Source organism: Galleria mellonella, unplaced genomic scaffold (genome assembly GCF_026898425.1).
Source record: "Galleria mellonella isolate WM207_F2 unplaced genomic scaffold, CSIRO_AGI_GalMel_v1 utg65, whole genome shotgun sequence".
NCBI lineage: Eukaryota > Metazoa > Arthropoda > Insecta > Lepidoptera > Pyralidae > Galleria > Galleria mellonella.
Window position 1 is genome coordinate 8,787,033 of NW_026442138.1, and position 19,064 is coordinate 8,806,096.

Genomic DNA, 19,064 nt, shown 5'->3' on the forward strand with positions numbered 1-19,064 from the left:
AGAACAATACTCGAATTAATAACATGTAACGTTTGCCGTCAGGTTCGTGTGGTGGTTGCCCGCTATTCCGTTCATGCTCTCGATCTTCATCTACGACGAGATCCGGCGCTTCTACCTGCGCCGCAACCCGGGCGGATGGCTCGAACAAGAGACTTACTATTAAACACCACCGACCACTGTCCACACCGTCGTGCATCACTTAGTTACTGCGTACATAACTACTTCATTTGTGTTCTATGCCCACAGAGTACATAGCCCTTAGAGGTGGGACGCGCGGGCGGCTGCGGCGGCTATACTGTACAATACATGCATGACTAGGTGATGTGTGGACGACTGTGTCAGTCTAAAAACATTCTAAAGACGTGCGCTCACGCTTCGTAACGTACCGCCCCGCAGACTCGCCAATATAAATACAGATTTACATTCAGTTATACACATCAACGGTGCACTGACTTCCAAATACACAACGGGAATATTTAAGTCAGCTCTGACGCACAGCGCTATACTGAATTTGCACGAACAGTACCGAGTCAGCGCTGACTTTTCTCCCGTTTAAAGTTAGTCACTGGGCTAATGTAAATCTGTGTTTAACCGGTATAATAGTATGCAGTAAGCGCCTACTGTACTAGGGGGTATGTGATCTGTGCTCGTACTCGTACCAGACTGACAGAGGTTGCGGTGCCGTTCCGGTATATGTGTAATCGCTGTCGTGTACGCTTCTCACTGCTTGTTACCGCATCGCTCCGCACGGGGCACCTGTGTATGTACCTGTCGAGTGTTATGTATTATTATGATGTTCGTTTCATCGCGTAACGTGACCGAGGGATGCGGCTGCGCCGGGCCCCGCCCGCGCATTCACTATTCATTATTGTTTTTATGTACTATGTATGTATATATGCACAGTGGAGAATGATGGATATATGTGATGATAAAAAAAGATATTATACACACATTATTTTTAAATCATGAATCATGTTATTTTTGTATTGAAATTGTTTAAAATGTAATTTGAGTATCTCGAATGCCACGTGACAAGTTGATGAATCTCTTTGAGTATATGTTGAACCTCTGACTACGTTTGGCGAATGTCGCCGCGGGGCGCGGCGGATCGCGGGCGCGGCGCCAGCAGCGGCCGCCGGCTCGGACTTCATGTTACACTAGAATACGCCCCGGTGACACTGATGACATTATAAGATAGAATAAATAATACTAATAAAAATTGTTTTTCACATACTTATGTAATAAGTAATAAATTATCGTTTAGCGGTAGTTCATCGTTCGTGAATCGAGTGGGCAAAAGTATGACGCCCGCCGCGCTCCGTGCTCGGCGGCCAACGAAAAGCATTTGTTGTAAAATTAACAGTTAAGAAACCATTATTATTATTATTGTATTTTAAGTAAATTAGATTAAGTTGAATTTTTCGAGTGAATATAATGTTTAGTTGAAGATTCGATCGGGTGCATGGTGTATGAGAGGTCGATGTGGAGTGCCTGAGTTTTAGTGTACTACTGCTTACTGTTAGGTAGGTAGTTGAAATTTTGAAGCCGTATTTTCAATTGTAAACGTAGATAAATAAAGCATACACAGTCGCGAACGCTTACAGGTGCGGCCCGGCGTAGTGTTCGCCGCGGCCCGTACACGTTCATACAGCACTGCCGTCGACTATTGTTCGTTTGTATCTGGTCACTGTGGTCAGTCGCCGGCCGGCTGGTAGCGCCGGCAGCGCTGGAAGCGGCGCTGTGGGCAGCGCTGGCGGCGCTGCGAGCGGCCGGCGCGCAGCGGTATCGCGAGCCGAGTCGCGCGACACCGCGCTCGGACACGACGCTTTTCTTTTATAAAATAATCAGATTATTAGCGAATTTCGTCAAATTTATTAAAATAGGCTGCTCATGGTAATTACGTAAGATTTTATTTCTTAATTAAAAGATAATAACAAAATGTAGGAAAGCGTAATTAGAAATTTTTAAAATTATACAGTTATGATAGAGTCATCTTGTTTTAATCGCCACTTGGCTCTTCTACGAGAGCGGTCGTAGTTAGGTATAGAATGTGAAGTATCGTGTAGCGGCGCGGCGGGGAGCGAGCACGGCCGGACGGGACCAGCCGGGACCGGACGGCGGACGAGGCGGGGCGGCGGACAGCCGGACGCGCGCCGAGGCAGGCTGTCGCGCGACTGCGGCGCCACCGGCCAGATAGAAGGACCAAGTGGGGAGATTCATTTCAATTTTTCGTAACGAATACATATAACATTATAATAATGGTTACAAAAGTAAAATATAACATTATAGCGACTAATAAATCTAAATTATATGAAATGTTTATAGATTTAAATGAAGTTCGTTTCTTTAGGGTGACCTTCTGTGCTTGTTTGATGAGAACGATGTACATCTCACTGACAATAGTCGTTGATGATATATTATTGTAATGATCCGATCTTTGTAAGCGGTTTGTTTAACGTACACTGTAGAACTAACATTGTTTTGCGTTCGACAGTTCTTTACACCGATTCATTTTATAGTATTACTCTGTTGGCTAGGAGCGCTGTAAAAATGTAAGTGTTAATAAAAAAAACATTTTCAAAATATTATTACCGAGTTTTATTGATTTAGTACTTTACATTAGGTATCTCTATCCTGATATATTTTAGGTGTCGTAACAAATGACCGACGGAACTTAATGGTCGAGGGATGGGCGGCAATTTTTCTCTTAAAATACCACCAAAGCCTAACTACAGTTGCCAACCAGCCTACCAAGCGTGGCAACTATTGAAAAAACCTCCCAATGAGGGTAAACCTGTGTTCAGCAGTGGACATTTAATGCCTGATATGATAATGATAATCTATCTACTAGGTACTAAAATAGGTAAACTAAAAAATAGGTTCACAAAAGGCACCTTCAAATAACAGATGATAGACGCACGTCGGTCAAATTAAATACATATGAAGATATTTATATAGGCCTGATCTTACTCTTATGATAAATTTCCATTAGAAAAATTGCAAGAAATCCTTCTTGTACTCTTTTAAATACTATCCTATATTAGAACGACAAATTTCTCGCCACTGCGATGCGTCCCTTACATTTGTTTAACACTTGTCGTTTGATATTAAATACATTATTAAGATGTTTAAAATTCAAGATTTAAGTAAGGCTTCTATTAAAGGTGTTAGTATTTCGCACTGGAATAGTAAACAATTTGATAGCCCACCTGTTGGAAAGTGGTAACCGTCGCTTAAAAACTTGAACAGCATTAATTGATTGTATGTTCTCTTGTTCAGAAATGGATTTTATTAATTTTATCTTTTACAAAATGTTACACGCGCATTTTACAATTTACGCTACTTTTTTCCACGCGTAAATGCATCAGCATTTTGAACCTAGACGGCGCATGTATTTTATTGATTGATCCGACAAACAGTAATCAATAAATCGATAGGCGTTGCAGAAAATCATCGGATAAATAACCTTCGTACTGAAACTGCAAAACATTAATGAACGAACCTTGATTTTGACCTTATGATATAAAAAGTAAATTCGACTATATTTTTATGAAAATACCCAAAATATATAATTTCTAACGAAGGTAAGCAATTTTAACTGAAAAGCAATATTCTATACATAGAATGTAGATATTAACATGGCTGTGTTTCGGTTTGAAGGGTGGGATATGGCGTGAATTTACTGGGTACAAAGGAATAACATCTGAGTCCTCAGGAATGGCAATGCATGGGGGTATCATGGGCGAAACAGTATACTCTGTTATGTCCATGGTACTGCTCATGTCTATAGGCGACGGTTACCACTTTCCATCAGGTGGGCCGTCAGCTTGTTTGCCATTCTAAGTTGTATAAAAAAAAGTTCTGGTACGCCTGATACTTCTTTATGGTGGCCATGTGAAACAACAATGTCACTACTCCTTATCATACCACAAGAGATTTAATATAAGAAAGCAAAGCACAGTAAGTGTGAGGTAGGAGAGGGAAAACTTTCAAAACAACAAACTGAGAAACATCCACAGCGTGGTATAAGTAGACCAATATATATGCCAATAGTCTCTGCAGGCGATGCACGTTTTGTCTGAGAACAAATTTTCTTTTATGCAAGCTGTATGTAGGTATTTTTTATACAACTTAGAATGGCAAACAAGCTGACGGCCCACCTGATGGAAAGTGGTAACCGTCGCCTATAGACATGAGCAGTACCATGGACATAACAGAGTATACTGTTTCCCTCGTGATACCCCCCATGCGTTGCCATTCCTGAGGACTCGGATGTTAATCCTCTGTACCCTGTAAATTCACGCCATATCCCACCCTTCTAACCGAAACACAGCCATGCAAACACAACTGCTTCACGGTTGAAACACGAATGGGACAGAGGTACCCAAGCAATCGACTTTTGTACAAAGTCTCCCTCTGGTAAAAAGGTTTTTTTCTAGATGTTCCTAAAACTGTTTGTAACTATAGACGTCAGTTACCATTTTTAGGCATTTAAATATTTACTGCGATTAAACATAAAGGGGGTATGTTTTTAGCAGATTATGTATGTACGAGTATGTTTTGTATTTACGTTTGTTCCAGCGTAGTGACAAACTTTTCATTTGGTATCGTGAAGTATGGTGTCAATCGATTCATTATTATGATCTAAGTGAAATAAGCTTCATTTTTATGATAAAATCAATGAGACAGTTACACACTATTTAGTTTATTCTTAAAGGTTTTGGAACTTTTTCCTTTTTAACGTTTTCGGTTTTTTTTTCACACCTTGACCAGGATATACCTTTTTACACTTTTTCTTGTTTATTCATAAATATCATAATGTAACGGGAACCTTATTATAATCCTCAGAGGGCACGTGTTGTCCTCGGCCTTGAGGACCGTGTTCTATAGCTATTAAAATATGTATGAAGATACTTGTACCTGAGGTACGAGACTTCGTCCTATAGCGACTCGGAATGTTCCACACGCCCCGCCGTGCCCCTCGTCGACGACGCATGCGTGCGTTTGACAGCCCACCCGAGTTAGCACGTCCTAATTTTCTTCAATAATATATCAACATCACAAATCCGACGCGATATTAACAAAAAAAACTCTCTTGGGCGTGCATTGCGCGAAGTAATCGTCAGTAGCGAGAACGCGCGAAGCGCAGAAATGCGCGCCGCCGTTCTCGGCTGAGCCAGAATGGTGGCCAATATTGGCGTCATCAATCCTGCTAATGGTAATATTGTAAACATACTACGACGATATTAACACAAAGAACCTAGCAATAATTATATCGATTGTTGTGCAGTGGAGGCTACAGCGTACATAAGTGCAGTAGCGGCATTCGCTGGTGTGGTTTTGGTGGTGCTACTATTCCTTGGAAGGCGATGGTGCTACTCCGCGGTGTTTGGCCGCAAATGTTGCGATGACATCCTCGCGGTAAACCCGCGCGTTGCTGCTCCCTGTCTCCCACTCGACAATGCTCAGTTTGGTCAGTAATATTTTTTAAATTATTGCATTCTGGACTCAAAAATTTCATTTTACTGTAATTTAATTTAGGGTCTAGGTACATATTAAAATTTTTAATATATCTCTGTTTTAATAGGTAATATTCTATTCAGGTCTATACATTATCAAGGTTTAGCATACCTTAAAAGAGTTCATAATAATTAAATTTATATTTATTTGTCAATATTAAAGAAAACTGTGGTAAAAAAGTCACTATTTAATTCTTACATATTATTGCGTGCTAGAATTGCGGTACATTACATTTTTAAAGCTAGTAACTAGAATAGATAGTACATACTATATTATTGATGTGTTTGTAGCGTTTATGTAGCTTCAAGGGCAGTCAACAAGCCAAGGCGTTACAGCCGTGTACCTACTTATTATGTCCCTTAGCTGTTATTCTATTAGAATTAGAACGTCTAGATGACTTTAAAATTTTTATAGGAAATTAATCATACTTTTATAGTTTGCTAAATAGCTTAGATAAAGCTTAGTTTTCACTATATAATTATATATAAACACTGGGCTATATCGATTGAAGTTGTCCGTACGTCTGTGTTATAGATGCTTTGTCGAAACCGATCCATTACCCTGAACGCATATTCACATTCGAGGCCTCCGACTCGGACGAGGAGCTGCGCTTGCGCATACAACAGGTGAGGTGGCTAGAAACAAGATATATTGTTAAATGTGCATGCTATGCTAACTGTAATATTAACATTAATTAATTAGTAATAATTAATGTGTAGACTTTGGTGCGCTCAACTAATATAAAATTTTGTGTAAAAATTTTTTCTTCGAGTAATTCTGTAGAATTCTAGTAATTTAAAGGAGATGTGTCAGTTTATTTCTCTTAGACAACAGGCAGCCAATCCGATCTCATCCTTTAAAATATAATATTGTAATTTATCGATGCATGCCTTTATCTTTTTTATTTAAAAATATTGCGTAATGCATGATACATTCTAGATTTTCTTATTTGTACATAGTACGTACTTATTTAGTAGGCATTTACAAAAAAAATACGAAGAAAATTGTAACACGCCAGTTCAATTGTAAGTCGTAATACTAAGACACTTAGTAGTTAAAAAAAATAATTTATACTACGTGTCGGAAAAAAGCAAGGAAAAGAAGGTTTTTAAGGTGATGTAAATATTTTTATGTACAAATATTTTCAAAATAGTATCTACCTAAAGAGGTATTTAACTAAGTTAGCAGTGACCATAACCTAATCAATATTTTAAATTGATATTTTTCATACAATAAAAACGTTTAAGGGCTTACATCTGTCTTGTAAGACGTAAAGCTCTTACTAACACTCCGTACTAATACTGACTGATTGACATTTCTCTAAATAAATCACCATAAATATTTGAAACATTTTGCACGTAAGACCATCATATAAATAATAGTAGAACATAGTTGTACTACGCAAGGTTTAAAAAAAAATATCCTCTAAGTGAATTAAATAAAAGGTGAAAATTTAGATAACTCCTATGAAATATAATATGAAATCTTATTGGATATGAAGTTACTTTTTTAACAACCTATTATTGTATGATGATAAGAGGGCGATATAGTTTACTATCACTCTATTGGTCAGGAGATTTGCTATAGTTTTATTCGCATTCTTTATTGTTTTACAACTCACAAGTTAGTAACTTTTTAGGTAAGCAAATATTTAAGTTACCCAATCATCCAACTAATTTCACTCTGCAAACAAAGGCAGTGTTTACTGGTTCACTCAATTCAAATTTAAAAAGGAGTTTCTACTGTAAAATATTTGCCAATGTATATACAGATAGACACATAGAACTAAGAATTTATTTACCCTATATGCTTAAAAACAAAATATACATGGAAATCGAGAATAATAATTTAGATTTTATGTATATACATTAACTCAAGTAAATAAATATTTTTTGCCATATAAAAGTACCTTTGTATTACCTCAATCTGCTTGGCTATATTGATCGATATGTTATACTGATTTTTCCTATGTGCGCTGTACCATTCTGATAGCTACATATGTCTAATATTCCAAAGACGTAATTAAATAATATTCCAAAGATTTTTATGTATTTATTTATGAATTATGTACAATAAGGATTTTACAATACAATACAATATGTGTACATGGCGGACTTAATGCTAAAAGCATTCTCTTCCAGTCAACCATAGGAAAATGTCAGAATACTCGAATGCGGTACTAGTCATTATTGATATACATACATACTCAAATTACATATATAAACAAATAAATATATATAAATAACAAATATACTTACACATATATGATATATACTATATTATACACGAAATTGAGAATAATATAAAGCACTTACTGCATGGATAAAGTATAAAAGTGAGCGTGAACGTTTTTTTTGAAAGACGGTTTAGGCGGTAGTCTCTTAAAGATATCAGGAAGCGCGTTCCAGAGTCGTGAAGAATGTAGGAGAAAAGAATTTGAAGCGAAATCAGTTTTGTTCTTAGAATTATTCCAAGTGATTGTTAGATTGACTTAAACTCTAAAAATATCACTAAATCTAATTTATTTATAATTCACTTATAAATAAATATTACAGTCTCCTTGCTACAATGCGCAGAATATATCTCATTCACAACAAATTCATTTTATGAATTAGTTTAAAACTGGTTTCCAAAGTTTATAATGAGGATTGTAAAATTATTTCCTAACAAATATTTATTGGTTAATTGGTCTTTCAGGATAAGGAAGAAGTTGTGGAATGCCACTACGAGGAGAAGAACGAGAACTTAGCTCCGGCAAAGCTGGAGGTGGAATTGGTGGAGACGGCTCTCCGTGAGACCACACTGAGGGAGACCAGGATAGACGACGTCATCCCGCAACGTGCAGAATACATACACACACTGGAGGCGCAGAGTAGCGTCGATAGTGATGTCATAGTTCATAATGTAAATTGACAACTGTTTACCAGTTCGACTTATTTTGTACTTGACTAGAACGAGACTTCTTTAAAAGAACATAGACAAAGGCTAAAGTGTCTTTATAATAAGTTGTGATGACGATTAATTCTGTAGGATGATAAATAAAGAGCACCTAACGTGATGAATTCGGTCGAATTTCTTTTATAATTCTACTACTATGGTCGCAAACAAGCATACGGCGCCTCTAATGGTAAATAGGGTTGCCGTAACTTATGAACATCTGTAACATCAGGAATATCGCGCGCGCGTTGACGACCTTTAAAAAACCTTATTACGCACATTTTAAAGAACCCCTCGGCAAGAAGATCATTCCACAACCTAAGCGTTCGCGGGAAGAAGCTCTTCTGAAACCACAATATACGTGACCACTTTAATTTTAGAGTGTGTATCTGTGAAATTAATTATGGTTTCCAGGTGGTCCACATTAGGGTCTAATAGTGTATTGTATAATCCTGACAACGAAATAGTTATTTCTGGTAACAAACAATCTATTATTATTATATTAATATGTATTAGAGACCTAAGAATCATTAATATTAGGAATGTGAAAGTAAATTTGTTTCTTATCTCTTAGATACTATAACGGCTAAACCAAGCACTATAAAATTTGGTACAATGTACGGAATGGAAAATAATATAGACTACTTTTTACATCAAAATCTAACTGCAGTTGCCAATCCACCTGCCAAACGTGGCTACTACTGGCAAAACCCCCCAACGTCTATGGAGGAGACCTATGTGTAACAGTGGACAGTTGGCTGATATGATGATGATAATCATTTACCTGACTCATTTCAATGTTTCAACTGATGTAGAGATTTAGCGATATTAAGCCTACGCTCTCGAGGCAGAAGTATTTTAATCATATTATATTTTTGTAAATTACCCATTCACGTGATGCTTCCAGGACACATCCCTTTTGTGTGGTGAAAGCAGCAGTTCTCAAGAACGCGGTTCTGTCGAACTGACGCTTCTGTACGACGCACCAGTGCGTAGTATGACGGTCCACATACTGCAGGCGCGTTCGCTACCTCAAAAAGCTCAAGGACAGATTCTGCAAAGTCAGGTTAGACCACACTATAAATTTGGAATTGTCCCCTCATCCCTCTTTGTCTCAGATGTATTTCTTGAAACCTATTGACCATGAAATTAATTAGTCACCATCTTCCTGATCTGATCCCAATAATTTTGGATCGGCGTAATATTTTTTTTTTTTTTTTTTTTATACAACTTAGAATGGCAAACAAGCTGACGGCCCACCTGATGGAAAGTGGTAACCGTTGCCTATAGACATGAGCAGTACCATGGACATAACAGAGTATACTGTTTCGCCCATGATACTCCCCATGCGTTGCCACTCCTGAGGACTCAGGTGTTATTCCTCTGTACCCAGTAAATTCACGCCATATCCCACCCTTCAAACCGAAACACAGTCATGCCAACACAACTGCTTCACGGTTGAAACACGAATGGGACAGAGGTACCCAAGCAATCGACTTTTGTACAAAGTCTCCCTCTGGTATATATATGTTTTTAGATAAATTTATAGATATATTACCCAAGGTTTTGACTTTTGATTTTACGATCGATCGCCTGCCTGACGTCTTTGGGAATAAAATAAATAAATAAATATAAATTAATAACAATAATATTAACAAATTTATTTTTAATTTATCACATTCAATTTTCAGGTTAGAATTGTACTACTCCCATTGAAGAAACAAAAATTTAAATCCAAAATACGAAATGGCGAAAATCCACAATATATGGAGAGCTTTGTTTTACACAAAATTAATCCAGGTATGTGGAAAACATCACTTTGTACATTCATTTGGCTTTGATTTAGGTAAATCAATAGCATTTAAAGTAGATAGGAGAGATGAAAATTATGTTTCTTGTTCTTTAAATTTAACTGGTCTGGTAAAATTTACAGAGCAAACGCATCTTTTTTATTTTATAGACTTCAATAAGAAATTGCAATGAGCAAACTAAATTATATAATGATAAACGTTGGATTCCGAAATCCGACGTTGGTCACGAAATTACTGGGTTAGGTGTATTACAGGAACCTCAGGTATGATATCATAAGAAGGGTACCATAGAGGTCATAGTGCTAAATGTATCACGGAATACATTAAGCATAGAATAATATAGACAGTTAATTCTGTTTATCTAAGGCGTAAAAATAGTAAGATTTGGAAGTAATATGCCTCATACGCAAATTGCTGTAATAACTAATAAATTAATTAAATAAAATATGTACATAATTATAAAATGTAATTACATTTCTAATCATTCAAACATTTCATTCGCGATTAATGACACTTTCAAACAGAGGATGTGCATGGTCTGGGGCTGCGTATACGCATTTACGGTTGCGAGCGCATGCGCAGACAGAGACTGCTCGGTGAAGCGGCAGTTAGCTTCGCAACACTTAATTTCGAGCTAGAAAACAGTTTGTGGCTGCAACTAATGCCAAGACAACATCATCAACCACCTATGCAGGTAAAAGTACTTATAACAAAACTCCATTATTTGCTAATATTTTGAGTCTAAACAGGGAGATCTAGAGCACGATACAAGCTTTTGATAGGAGAAGAGAGAATATCATTCATAGGAACGATGGTACTAGTCCCCATTACCGGCAATACACCTTGTTAAGTCGATCTCGCTAGTTTCCAGACAAAACCGCGTGGAGGTCAATCTAATAGGATATATTGCTGTTTTTTTTTTATTGGATGAAAATGAAATGGCAACCCCGTCTGCGCTAACGGTATACACTAGTAGGCACGAATGAAGGGTGATAGATGAGAATAAAAACAGACCAGTTAATCCATCATGATAAATTCATATATATATATCGTAAATTCATCAGAAATTAACCATGATAGTTTCCAGGGGGAACCGCATGGAGATTGACCTGGTTGGGCATATTGCTAGCAATGGGATTCTTAGTCTCCATTACTAACAATCCCTTCCCCCCCCCCCCTCCCACCCGATGGCTGTTTGGTCCTATTACTAACAATCCTTTTCCCCCTTCACACAGCAGTTATTCCTTACATACATAATTACTACTTGCATAAAATAATATATATTTGTTTTTGCTTTTTGTATCATCAGTTACCAAAACTGGATTCAAATCACACAATAACCGGTGTCCTGGCAAGTCCGTCGTCCATCGTGACCGTGACAACACCAAGCGGCGCTGGACCGGGCGCCGGCGAAGCATGCAGCCTTGCGAGATCTGACTCCGCCTCCTCCTGCTGCAGCACCAGATCCACGCCAGAACTGCTGCTGGGCCTACAATATAACTCCACTACTGGACATCTCTCTGTCGAGGTGAGTATTTGGTTGTAACATTTTTTGTCGAAAGCGACTTCAATGTTATCAAAATTCATATGGTAACCAACATGGGAATAAAATAATTATCATGAGAATCAGTACAAACATAGAGCTAAGTTATATCATAAGTATAACATAAACAAAAAATGAAAAAACTGTTTACTAATTTCCATAAACAATAACGACGGTAAATATTTATGACATTCAAATATTTTCCCTGATGAAGATGGATTGTCTGTAAGAGATTGCTTTTAGCGATAAGGCCGCCTTTTGTATATGCACATTCTGTATAAATACTCCTTGTATACATCTCTACTGTGCGCAATAAAGAGTTTATTATTATTATTTATTATTATTAAAACACCAGCGGTTTTTTAAGCACACACTACCAGCTTGATTATATAGTGCGAGTTAAAGTATTCTGCGCATCTAACGGGAACACAGGGCCAAACTCAGGGACAGTGAGTTCAAGATCGACACCATGCAATCCTATTTCATAACAAGAATAAATGTACCTTAAGTGAGTCATACGAAACTTTAGCGTATATAAAAAATGATGATTCATTTTTACCTAATAGGTGATAAAAGGCACACACTTTCGAAAGTTGTCGCCCAACAAGGCGCCGGACACGTACGTAAAACTGTGCCTTATCAGTTCACTCGGCATGGAGATGGGACGGTGCAAGTCTACTACGCGTCGCGCTCAGTCCAATCCGCTTTACAAAGAAGTTTTTATATTTCAGGTAAAAACATTATTTTATAACAAGTAATGTTACTTAAAAATTACCAGAGAGAGACTTTGTACAAAAGTCTAGTTTGGACACCTCTGCCCCATTCGTGTTTCTACCGTGAAGCAGTTGTGTTTGCAGGACTGTGTTGCTGTTTGAAGCATGGAATATGGCAGTGAATTTACAGGGCACAAAGGGATAACACCTGAGTTAGAAACGGCAACGCATGGGGAGAAAACAGTATACTCTGATATGTTCATAATATTGCTCATGTCTATAGGAGGCGATTACCGCTTTCCATCAGATGGGCCGTCAGCTTGTTTGCCATCCTAAGTTGCATAAAAAAAAGATATAAAAAATATTTGAATTCAAACGATTGAGCTAATTTCTGTTAAGCTGAAAACCCCTGATGAAACTATTGCTTCCTATGTCACTGTCTGTGCTCTAGGACACATAGCAAATAGAAGTTTACTTGAAGTTTTCCAAGTTAAAATTTTTTTATATCTTATAAAACTGTACACTAAATAGATTTCAAGAATCTCATTTCAAGGAAACTAAACCTCGCTGTACACTTTAAAATTATTAAAATTAGATTTAGGGCTTCCAAATTTTCGAATTACTAGTCCACATTAGCCACATTTTAGATGAAATATGTTTTGTTAATAATAGCTTACTTTAATATTCGGTTGTTTTAAAATCAATCTTGTTAAATTGTTGTTCGTTTTCATCAGGTTGCTTTATTCCAATTGAGTGAAGTTACTCTCATGGTTTCGGTTTGGTGGCGACGTAGCGTTAAACGCAACGAAATGGTGGGCTGGTTCTCATTGGGACACAGCCCCTCTGGCCGCGAAGAAGAGCGGCACTGGCAGGAATTATGCGAGAGACAAGGAGAACAGGTAACTAAATAAAAATTAATAATAAATGAGTATCACAACCGATAAATCACCTTAGTTCTCAGAGATTACAATGCTAGATGCCATGGACAATAGATATAATCTCAATGAGGTTCTTGTACTAACAAACCTGTCTAAGAGATAACTGTTGCCTACTAAGACAACAGTTATATCTTTAGACAGGTAATAGACAGATAGCATAATAAGAATATGTATATATTGTATCGTACCAGGTCCAGCGTTGGCATGTACTTCTGGACTCCTGACGGTCAGTGACTTAGCGCGTGGACGAAGCGCTTGCTTGAATTTCTACCTGGCACCCTGGCCGCACCACTTGGTGCTTTTACGTGGTGATTAAGTCGCGCGTTGCCGGTCTTTGCCAGCGTTCACCGCTCAAGCGGAGACGCCGATTCAAAGTAAAAAAAAAACTCGACTGCGTCTGCTTACGCGTGTATCGATATTTTTGGCGAGCGGTAAGTACCCGTCTAATAAATACTCGAAAGCCAAAGATGGCATCTTTGATATTTCCTTCTAAAAGCTACATTACAGTAAAATAGCTACTGACCAAAAAAGCAATTTGAGGATGTGGAGACAATTTGAGAGGTTTTTATATATACAATTGTTATTTCACTCGGTGCGCATTGCTTTGATTGTTTGAGCACTGGCATTTGCTTTATATACTCCACTTGAATATATAACCGCATATTTATATTGAAACACGTTTGGATGCGGTCTGCGTCATAATTATTAATAGATTCTGTTGTCTTAATATTTTCCTGGCATTGTGATTAGGATTAAAAAATTCATGAATCAATGACAGAGGTACGCACATTCTGACTGATTGAAAGTTTTGATATTAATAACGTATGTAAAACTATATATGTGTAAAGATAATTCGATAAAATTGCTTTTTTTACTAAATTTGTATTTGACTAGTAATACCTACATTCAATTAATAAAATTGCGTATAATATAAGTTTAACTGTAAATGTATAATTGTGTAAATAGAGTATATTTTTTATTTTCAAATGTATATATATATACTATATATGTATTAGTAGATGCTTGGATTTGGATTATGTTTTAATTTCGTCTAATTAAAGTTTGGATGTACTCATTTTGTAGTAAGTAATTTTAATGATGAAGAAGACTCGGAGCGCACAATAAAATGTGAGATTAAATAAAATTATGACTAGATTGATATTTATTGAATACTGATATTAAATATACCTATCTGATATATACAAATTTACTACGTGCATAATTATATTTATCATTATTTGAATATCTATATAATGTAATTGAAAGGCTTGCTTTAATACGGAATCATACAAATTTTAGAAATATAAAATAGATATCTGTTTATATAATATATATGTACTTTATTATATAATATGTCGCATAAATAGTTCTAAGCAAGTAGCTGAGGTGCCCTCTACTGTTAAAAGTTTGTAGGCCGCCTCTTGTATAATGTACACGAAGGTCTCGACGTGATTTATAATAAATAAGTTTTCCATGCTCCATTTTGCGAGACTCTTAATAGTTATATACTTAACAACTTCTATTTACCCATTATACCCATATTATATTTATTAGATACAACAACAATGTATACAGTTACAGTTTACAGTACAGTTACAGTTTACATTACAGTACCTTTACTCACAAACAAAATGTATAACAGTTATTTTTAATTGGACTTAATTTTTTGCAAATACTTATTAGCTAGTAAGAATATTAATATACTATCTTTATTGATATTATTGACATTCTTCAATTATTAATTGTAAAATTTATTAATGTGTTTTAAATATTACCATTTTATGAGAATAGATGTATTATTGTTAATAGTTTAATAAGGATGAATTAATTATATTCGTGTGTTGTAATAACTTGATATTTTTATAGTACTTAAATGATTTTTTATTTCATTTTAATTGTATATCCGTGAAATGTGTATATTATATATAATATTTTATTGATTTATGTTATATTTTTGTTGTACGGTCAGTTGTAATAATCCGGTATCGCGATTTCTAATTTAATCTATATATTTAAATTATATAAGTATACAAACAATTATTAAATTGTACTAATTTTAATGCTGACTGTATTTACGTGTTTTTATAATATGGGCGTTTTCAATGTTGTGTACAATTTGTTATTATAACGAAATACCTTTGTGAATATATTTACTAAAAGATCTAAAATCTTAATGTAGGTTAATATTACACAATATTAAAATAACAAAATTTATCTCAAGGTACTTTGCTACATGCATATACCAGTAAGTAGGCTCGGACGCACTGGACTCTCATAATCTTGCCCCTTAATCTTCTATTGCTTCATTCACCCCCCATCAGTGTACTGATTGGTCCAGTGAATCCAGGACCCTGCAGAAGACCATTCGAATTATTAACATTAATAAGAAATTTGTTTTCCCACTGACTTATTTCTATCTTAAAGCAGCAACACTCTCTTTTGATTTTCCGTTAATTTTATCCACTTTATATATTATTTTTATAGTCTGTATCCTTTGATATATTATATAATATTATTTATTACGCGTCTAAACGCTATCAACATGAGGCCAAATTAGTACCTGTATGAATAAACGATTGTAGCGTAAGAAAAGACTATTGTAGTATTTGTAGCGCAGTCACTACGATAGCGTTTTCTTTATATACTTTAGCAAACTATTATCGATCAAACCATAGTTCAAATATACTTTATAATAAAGAAAAAAAGACTCAGCGTTGATAAAATTTTCAAGTAAAGCATTTATATATTAAGTCCATGAGGTAGTTTGCTTGTAAAACGCGACAGCTTTCACATAGTTTAGATAGAAGCCGAGTACTACCAATCAGTACCGGCTCTAGTGGAAGCGACCAGAAATGAGAGATTTCAAATTCGACGTTGATAACTTTAGTATGAATTCCTTTTTTTTTTTCTTCATCGGAAGAAGGGAGAGAGGTCGTCCTCATAAATTGGCGTTTTAGTTAAGAGTCGCATGACCTTTTTTTGCCTTTAGGGAGAGGCATTATCAAAAATTTGGCCAAGAGCGCCAAGTAAGCTAAGGCCAACGCTGTTATTCAATTCGTGATTTGACTGTAGAGTATGTAAATACTTGAACTATGTTCTAGTGTTAACGTTTCAAGTGACTAAATACGACAAACGAGATAGTTATAGTACTTAGTGTGGTATCACTTCTGTGTCACATGTCTATCAGGCGACACGGATATCTTTTTTTATTACTAATCCATGACTAAGATAATATAATCAAACTAAAGTTACATTCCATCAGCTTGTTTTGTTTTAATTATTCTTTGTTCAAACAATTACCTATCTTTAGGGCTCGGATATATACCTTTGTCCCAACTTTTATTTTATATATATATATATATATATATATATATAGTAAAAAAAATATATATAGTAAAACAAAGAAATTTTTTCATACTTATATGTGTTTAGTAAAATACCCATACCTTTTATAACGTATCAATCGTATTACATACTGATGCCTGAAGGATTTAAAAAAAATATTTCTCTAAAAACCTATACATACTTAGATAAATAGATTTCATCGAATTCTCTCTTTTAAAATTACTTCATAACTTATGCAAGTACGCATTATTTAACTAGCTAGCATATAATCTTTTTTTTTAATATTTTTGTAACTATTAATGAAACATATTATTGATTGTATGTAAATACGTACAACATAATGGAATAACATCATCTGACGTTTTCTTCGTCCATGCTAAACATAAGTGTTACTCCAGACTCTAGGGAGAGGCAAATACCATACATTCATAATTTAATTTTTTGTGCAACTCGCCCAAGTGTCTTGTTTATTTTTTAATATGCAATGTAGATGATCACTTACATCTTTTTTATCCAAAAATATAATATTTAATAATAATTAAATAGATTTTCCCTCATATTCAATCAAGAGTAGGTACGTGCATGCATAAGTATATTACGACATACCTTCTTAACTTTGTATTTTTGTCCATTCATTTTACACTACTCTGCGTCTTATGCCTGTTTCATAGATTTAAAACTATTATCTAAGATAATATAACCTTTGTTATGTTTTTTGCATTATTAATACCAATACAAATTGTATGAACATGTAAAAAAACTCAATAAAACCACTTTATACATTTTTCCTAATTAACGTTTTTTATTTCAAATATTCATAAATACTTTTTTCCTTCAATAAAGTAAATACGTCTTTTTACATAATATCATAATTTTATAAAAATTCTTTAAAGTCGAAGCTCGTTTGCTTAAAGAACTACTGTTGTCACTCTTGTTTTTGCTACCAAGCAGCTGTTCCTATTATATTGCGTTTGAGTTGAAAGGATGAAACCTAAAAGTGTAACATCTTAGTCCTCAGGAATGCCAACACATGAAGTGGGCGTCACAGTGTATTCTGTGATGTCAATGTCACTGTTCATGTCTATAGAATTGCTGATTACCACATTGCATTATCATATGAGCCGTCAACATCTGTTTTATAAAAAAATTAAGTATCCGGAACATACACATAGTTTAATTCCTTACTAAAATATATATTTCTAATATTTATATTCAGAATGGTAAGTGAAAATGTAACATTATCGATTTAATCCAGAGCTTCGAGGTTTCAAAGGCGTAAACTAAAGGGAAGAGTTGATCTGACCCACTGGGCCGTCAAAATCCTGTCCTTTGTATACCTTTCCACTTTCCTTTCGAACAATTTGGTAGGCCAACTGGACCCATCCATAAAATTTATTCAAATCAGATTCACTTATATAGAAAAGTGAATATAAAACTCATAACCTGATGTATAACATAGCTTTTCAAATTGCAATTTGACATTGCTTATATAAATCGTCTTAATGCCTAATCATATCAGCCGTTAAATATCCGTTGCTAAACATAGCCATCTATCGAAGGTTTTTACCAGTACCACATTTGGCAGAAGGATTGGTAACCGTAATTAGGCTTTGGTGATGTTTTAAAAAGCCCATCCCTCGACTTTTAAGTTCCCTTAGTATCTTACGACATTTACGAGAAAGAGAGGTGGCTCATTTTATGCCGAGACTACACGGAGAATTAGAAAGTAATAATTATTCCAATTTACTGTTATTTGTAAGACGCCAAATATATTTGTATCACAAGGTTCAATAGTTTCACGAAAAAAATTAACAAATTTCTACAATTCTCTCTAAAAGAATAGATGAACATGAGATGACACTGTCCTACTAATAATTGCTGCAATGCTATGTGATAAGAAAGTCAATCTATTCCCAGAGACAAAAAATATAGTTACCAGAATAGTCTACAGCATGATTTAATTTAAAGCAAACAAAAATCTTCGGTGTCCTTCGTACAATTTAAACTATTTTTACCACTTCCCATAATTTCGTAATATGGGCCATTACCATTCATATGTAAACCTCAAATTTTTTTAGACATTATTAGAAATTGGCTGTTAGTTATGTATTTTTAAAGAATATTAATTAAAAAATACATTCTAATTTTATTCTACCTACTAGTGAAACACAGCGATATTAATTATTAACAATAGTTTCAGTTGCGTGACAATTAACTATACGAATGTGGACATGTATAGAATAAAATATGTACTAAT

The 19,064-nt window shown here is 35.3% G+C and overlaps 2 protein-coding genes across 10 annotated transcripts in view; both read left to right on the plus strand.

Moving 5' to 3' along the window:
* Nucleotides 1-2,588, plus strand: part of LOC113519629 (sodium/potassium-transporting ATPase subunit alpha) — a 62,791-nt gene extending 60,203 nt beyond the window's left edge. For all 8 annotated transcript variants that reach the window (XM_052900755.1, XM_052900753.1, XM_052900754.1 and 5 more), the window contains one exon: nucleotides 43-2,588. In XM_052900755.1, the coding sequence (XP_052756715.1) occupies nucleotides 43-163 (121 nt within the window). In that variant the 3' untranslated portion in view covers nucleotides 164-2,588. The remainder of the gene's footprint in view (nucleotides 1-42) is intronic.
* A 2,333-nt stretch (nucleotides 2,589-4,921) lies between these two features.
* On the plus strand, nucleotides 4,922-16,832 carry LOC113513392 (synaptotagmin-16). 2 transcript variants are annotated; one of them, XM_052900666.1, is made up of 11 exons: nucleotides 4,922-5,218; nucleotides 5,291-5,473; nucleotides 6,055-6,146; nucleotides 8,218-8,424; nucleotides 9,365-9,523; nucleotides 10,149-10,257; nucleotides 10,793-10,962; nucleotides 11,578-11,796; nucleotides 12,378-12,542; nucleotides 13,259-13,423; nucleotides 13,654-16,832. In XM_052900666.1, the coding sequence occupies exons 1-11, from the start codon at nucleotides 5,182-5,184 to the stop codon at nucleotides 13,684-13,686; spliced, it is 1,539 nt and encodes a 512-aa protein (XP_052756626.1). In that variant the 5' UTR covers nucleotides 4,922-5,181; the 3' UTR covers nucleotides 13,687-16,832. The 2 variants fall into 2 exon arrangements, with proteins under 2 accessions (XP_052756626.1, XP_052756627.1); XM_052900667.1 differs by lacking the exons at nucleotides 4,922-5,218; nucleotides 6,055-6,146 and having other exon boundaries at nucleotides 5,326-5,473.
* The last annotated feature ends 2,232 nt before the right edge of the window (nucleotides 16,833-19,064 follow it).

Bases quoted from the DNA above. Each gene is read 5' to 3' on its own strand.
- LOC113513392 (XM_052900666.1), top strand. From the start codon at position 5,182: ATGGTGGCCAATATTGGCGTCATCAATCCTGCTAATG. The intron at 5,474-6,054 runs GTCAGTAATATT...TCTGTGTTATAG, and splicing joins ACTCGACAATGCTCAGTTTG to ATGCTTTGTCGAAACCGATC. The intron at 10,258-10,792 runs GTATGTGGAAAA...ACTTTCAAACAG, and splicing joins TTTACACAAAATTAATCCAG to AGGATGTGCATGGTCTGGGG.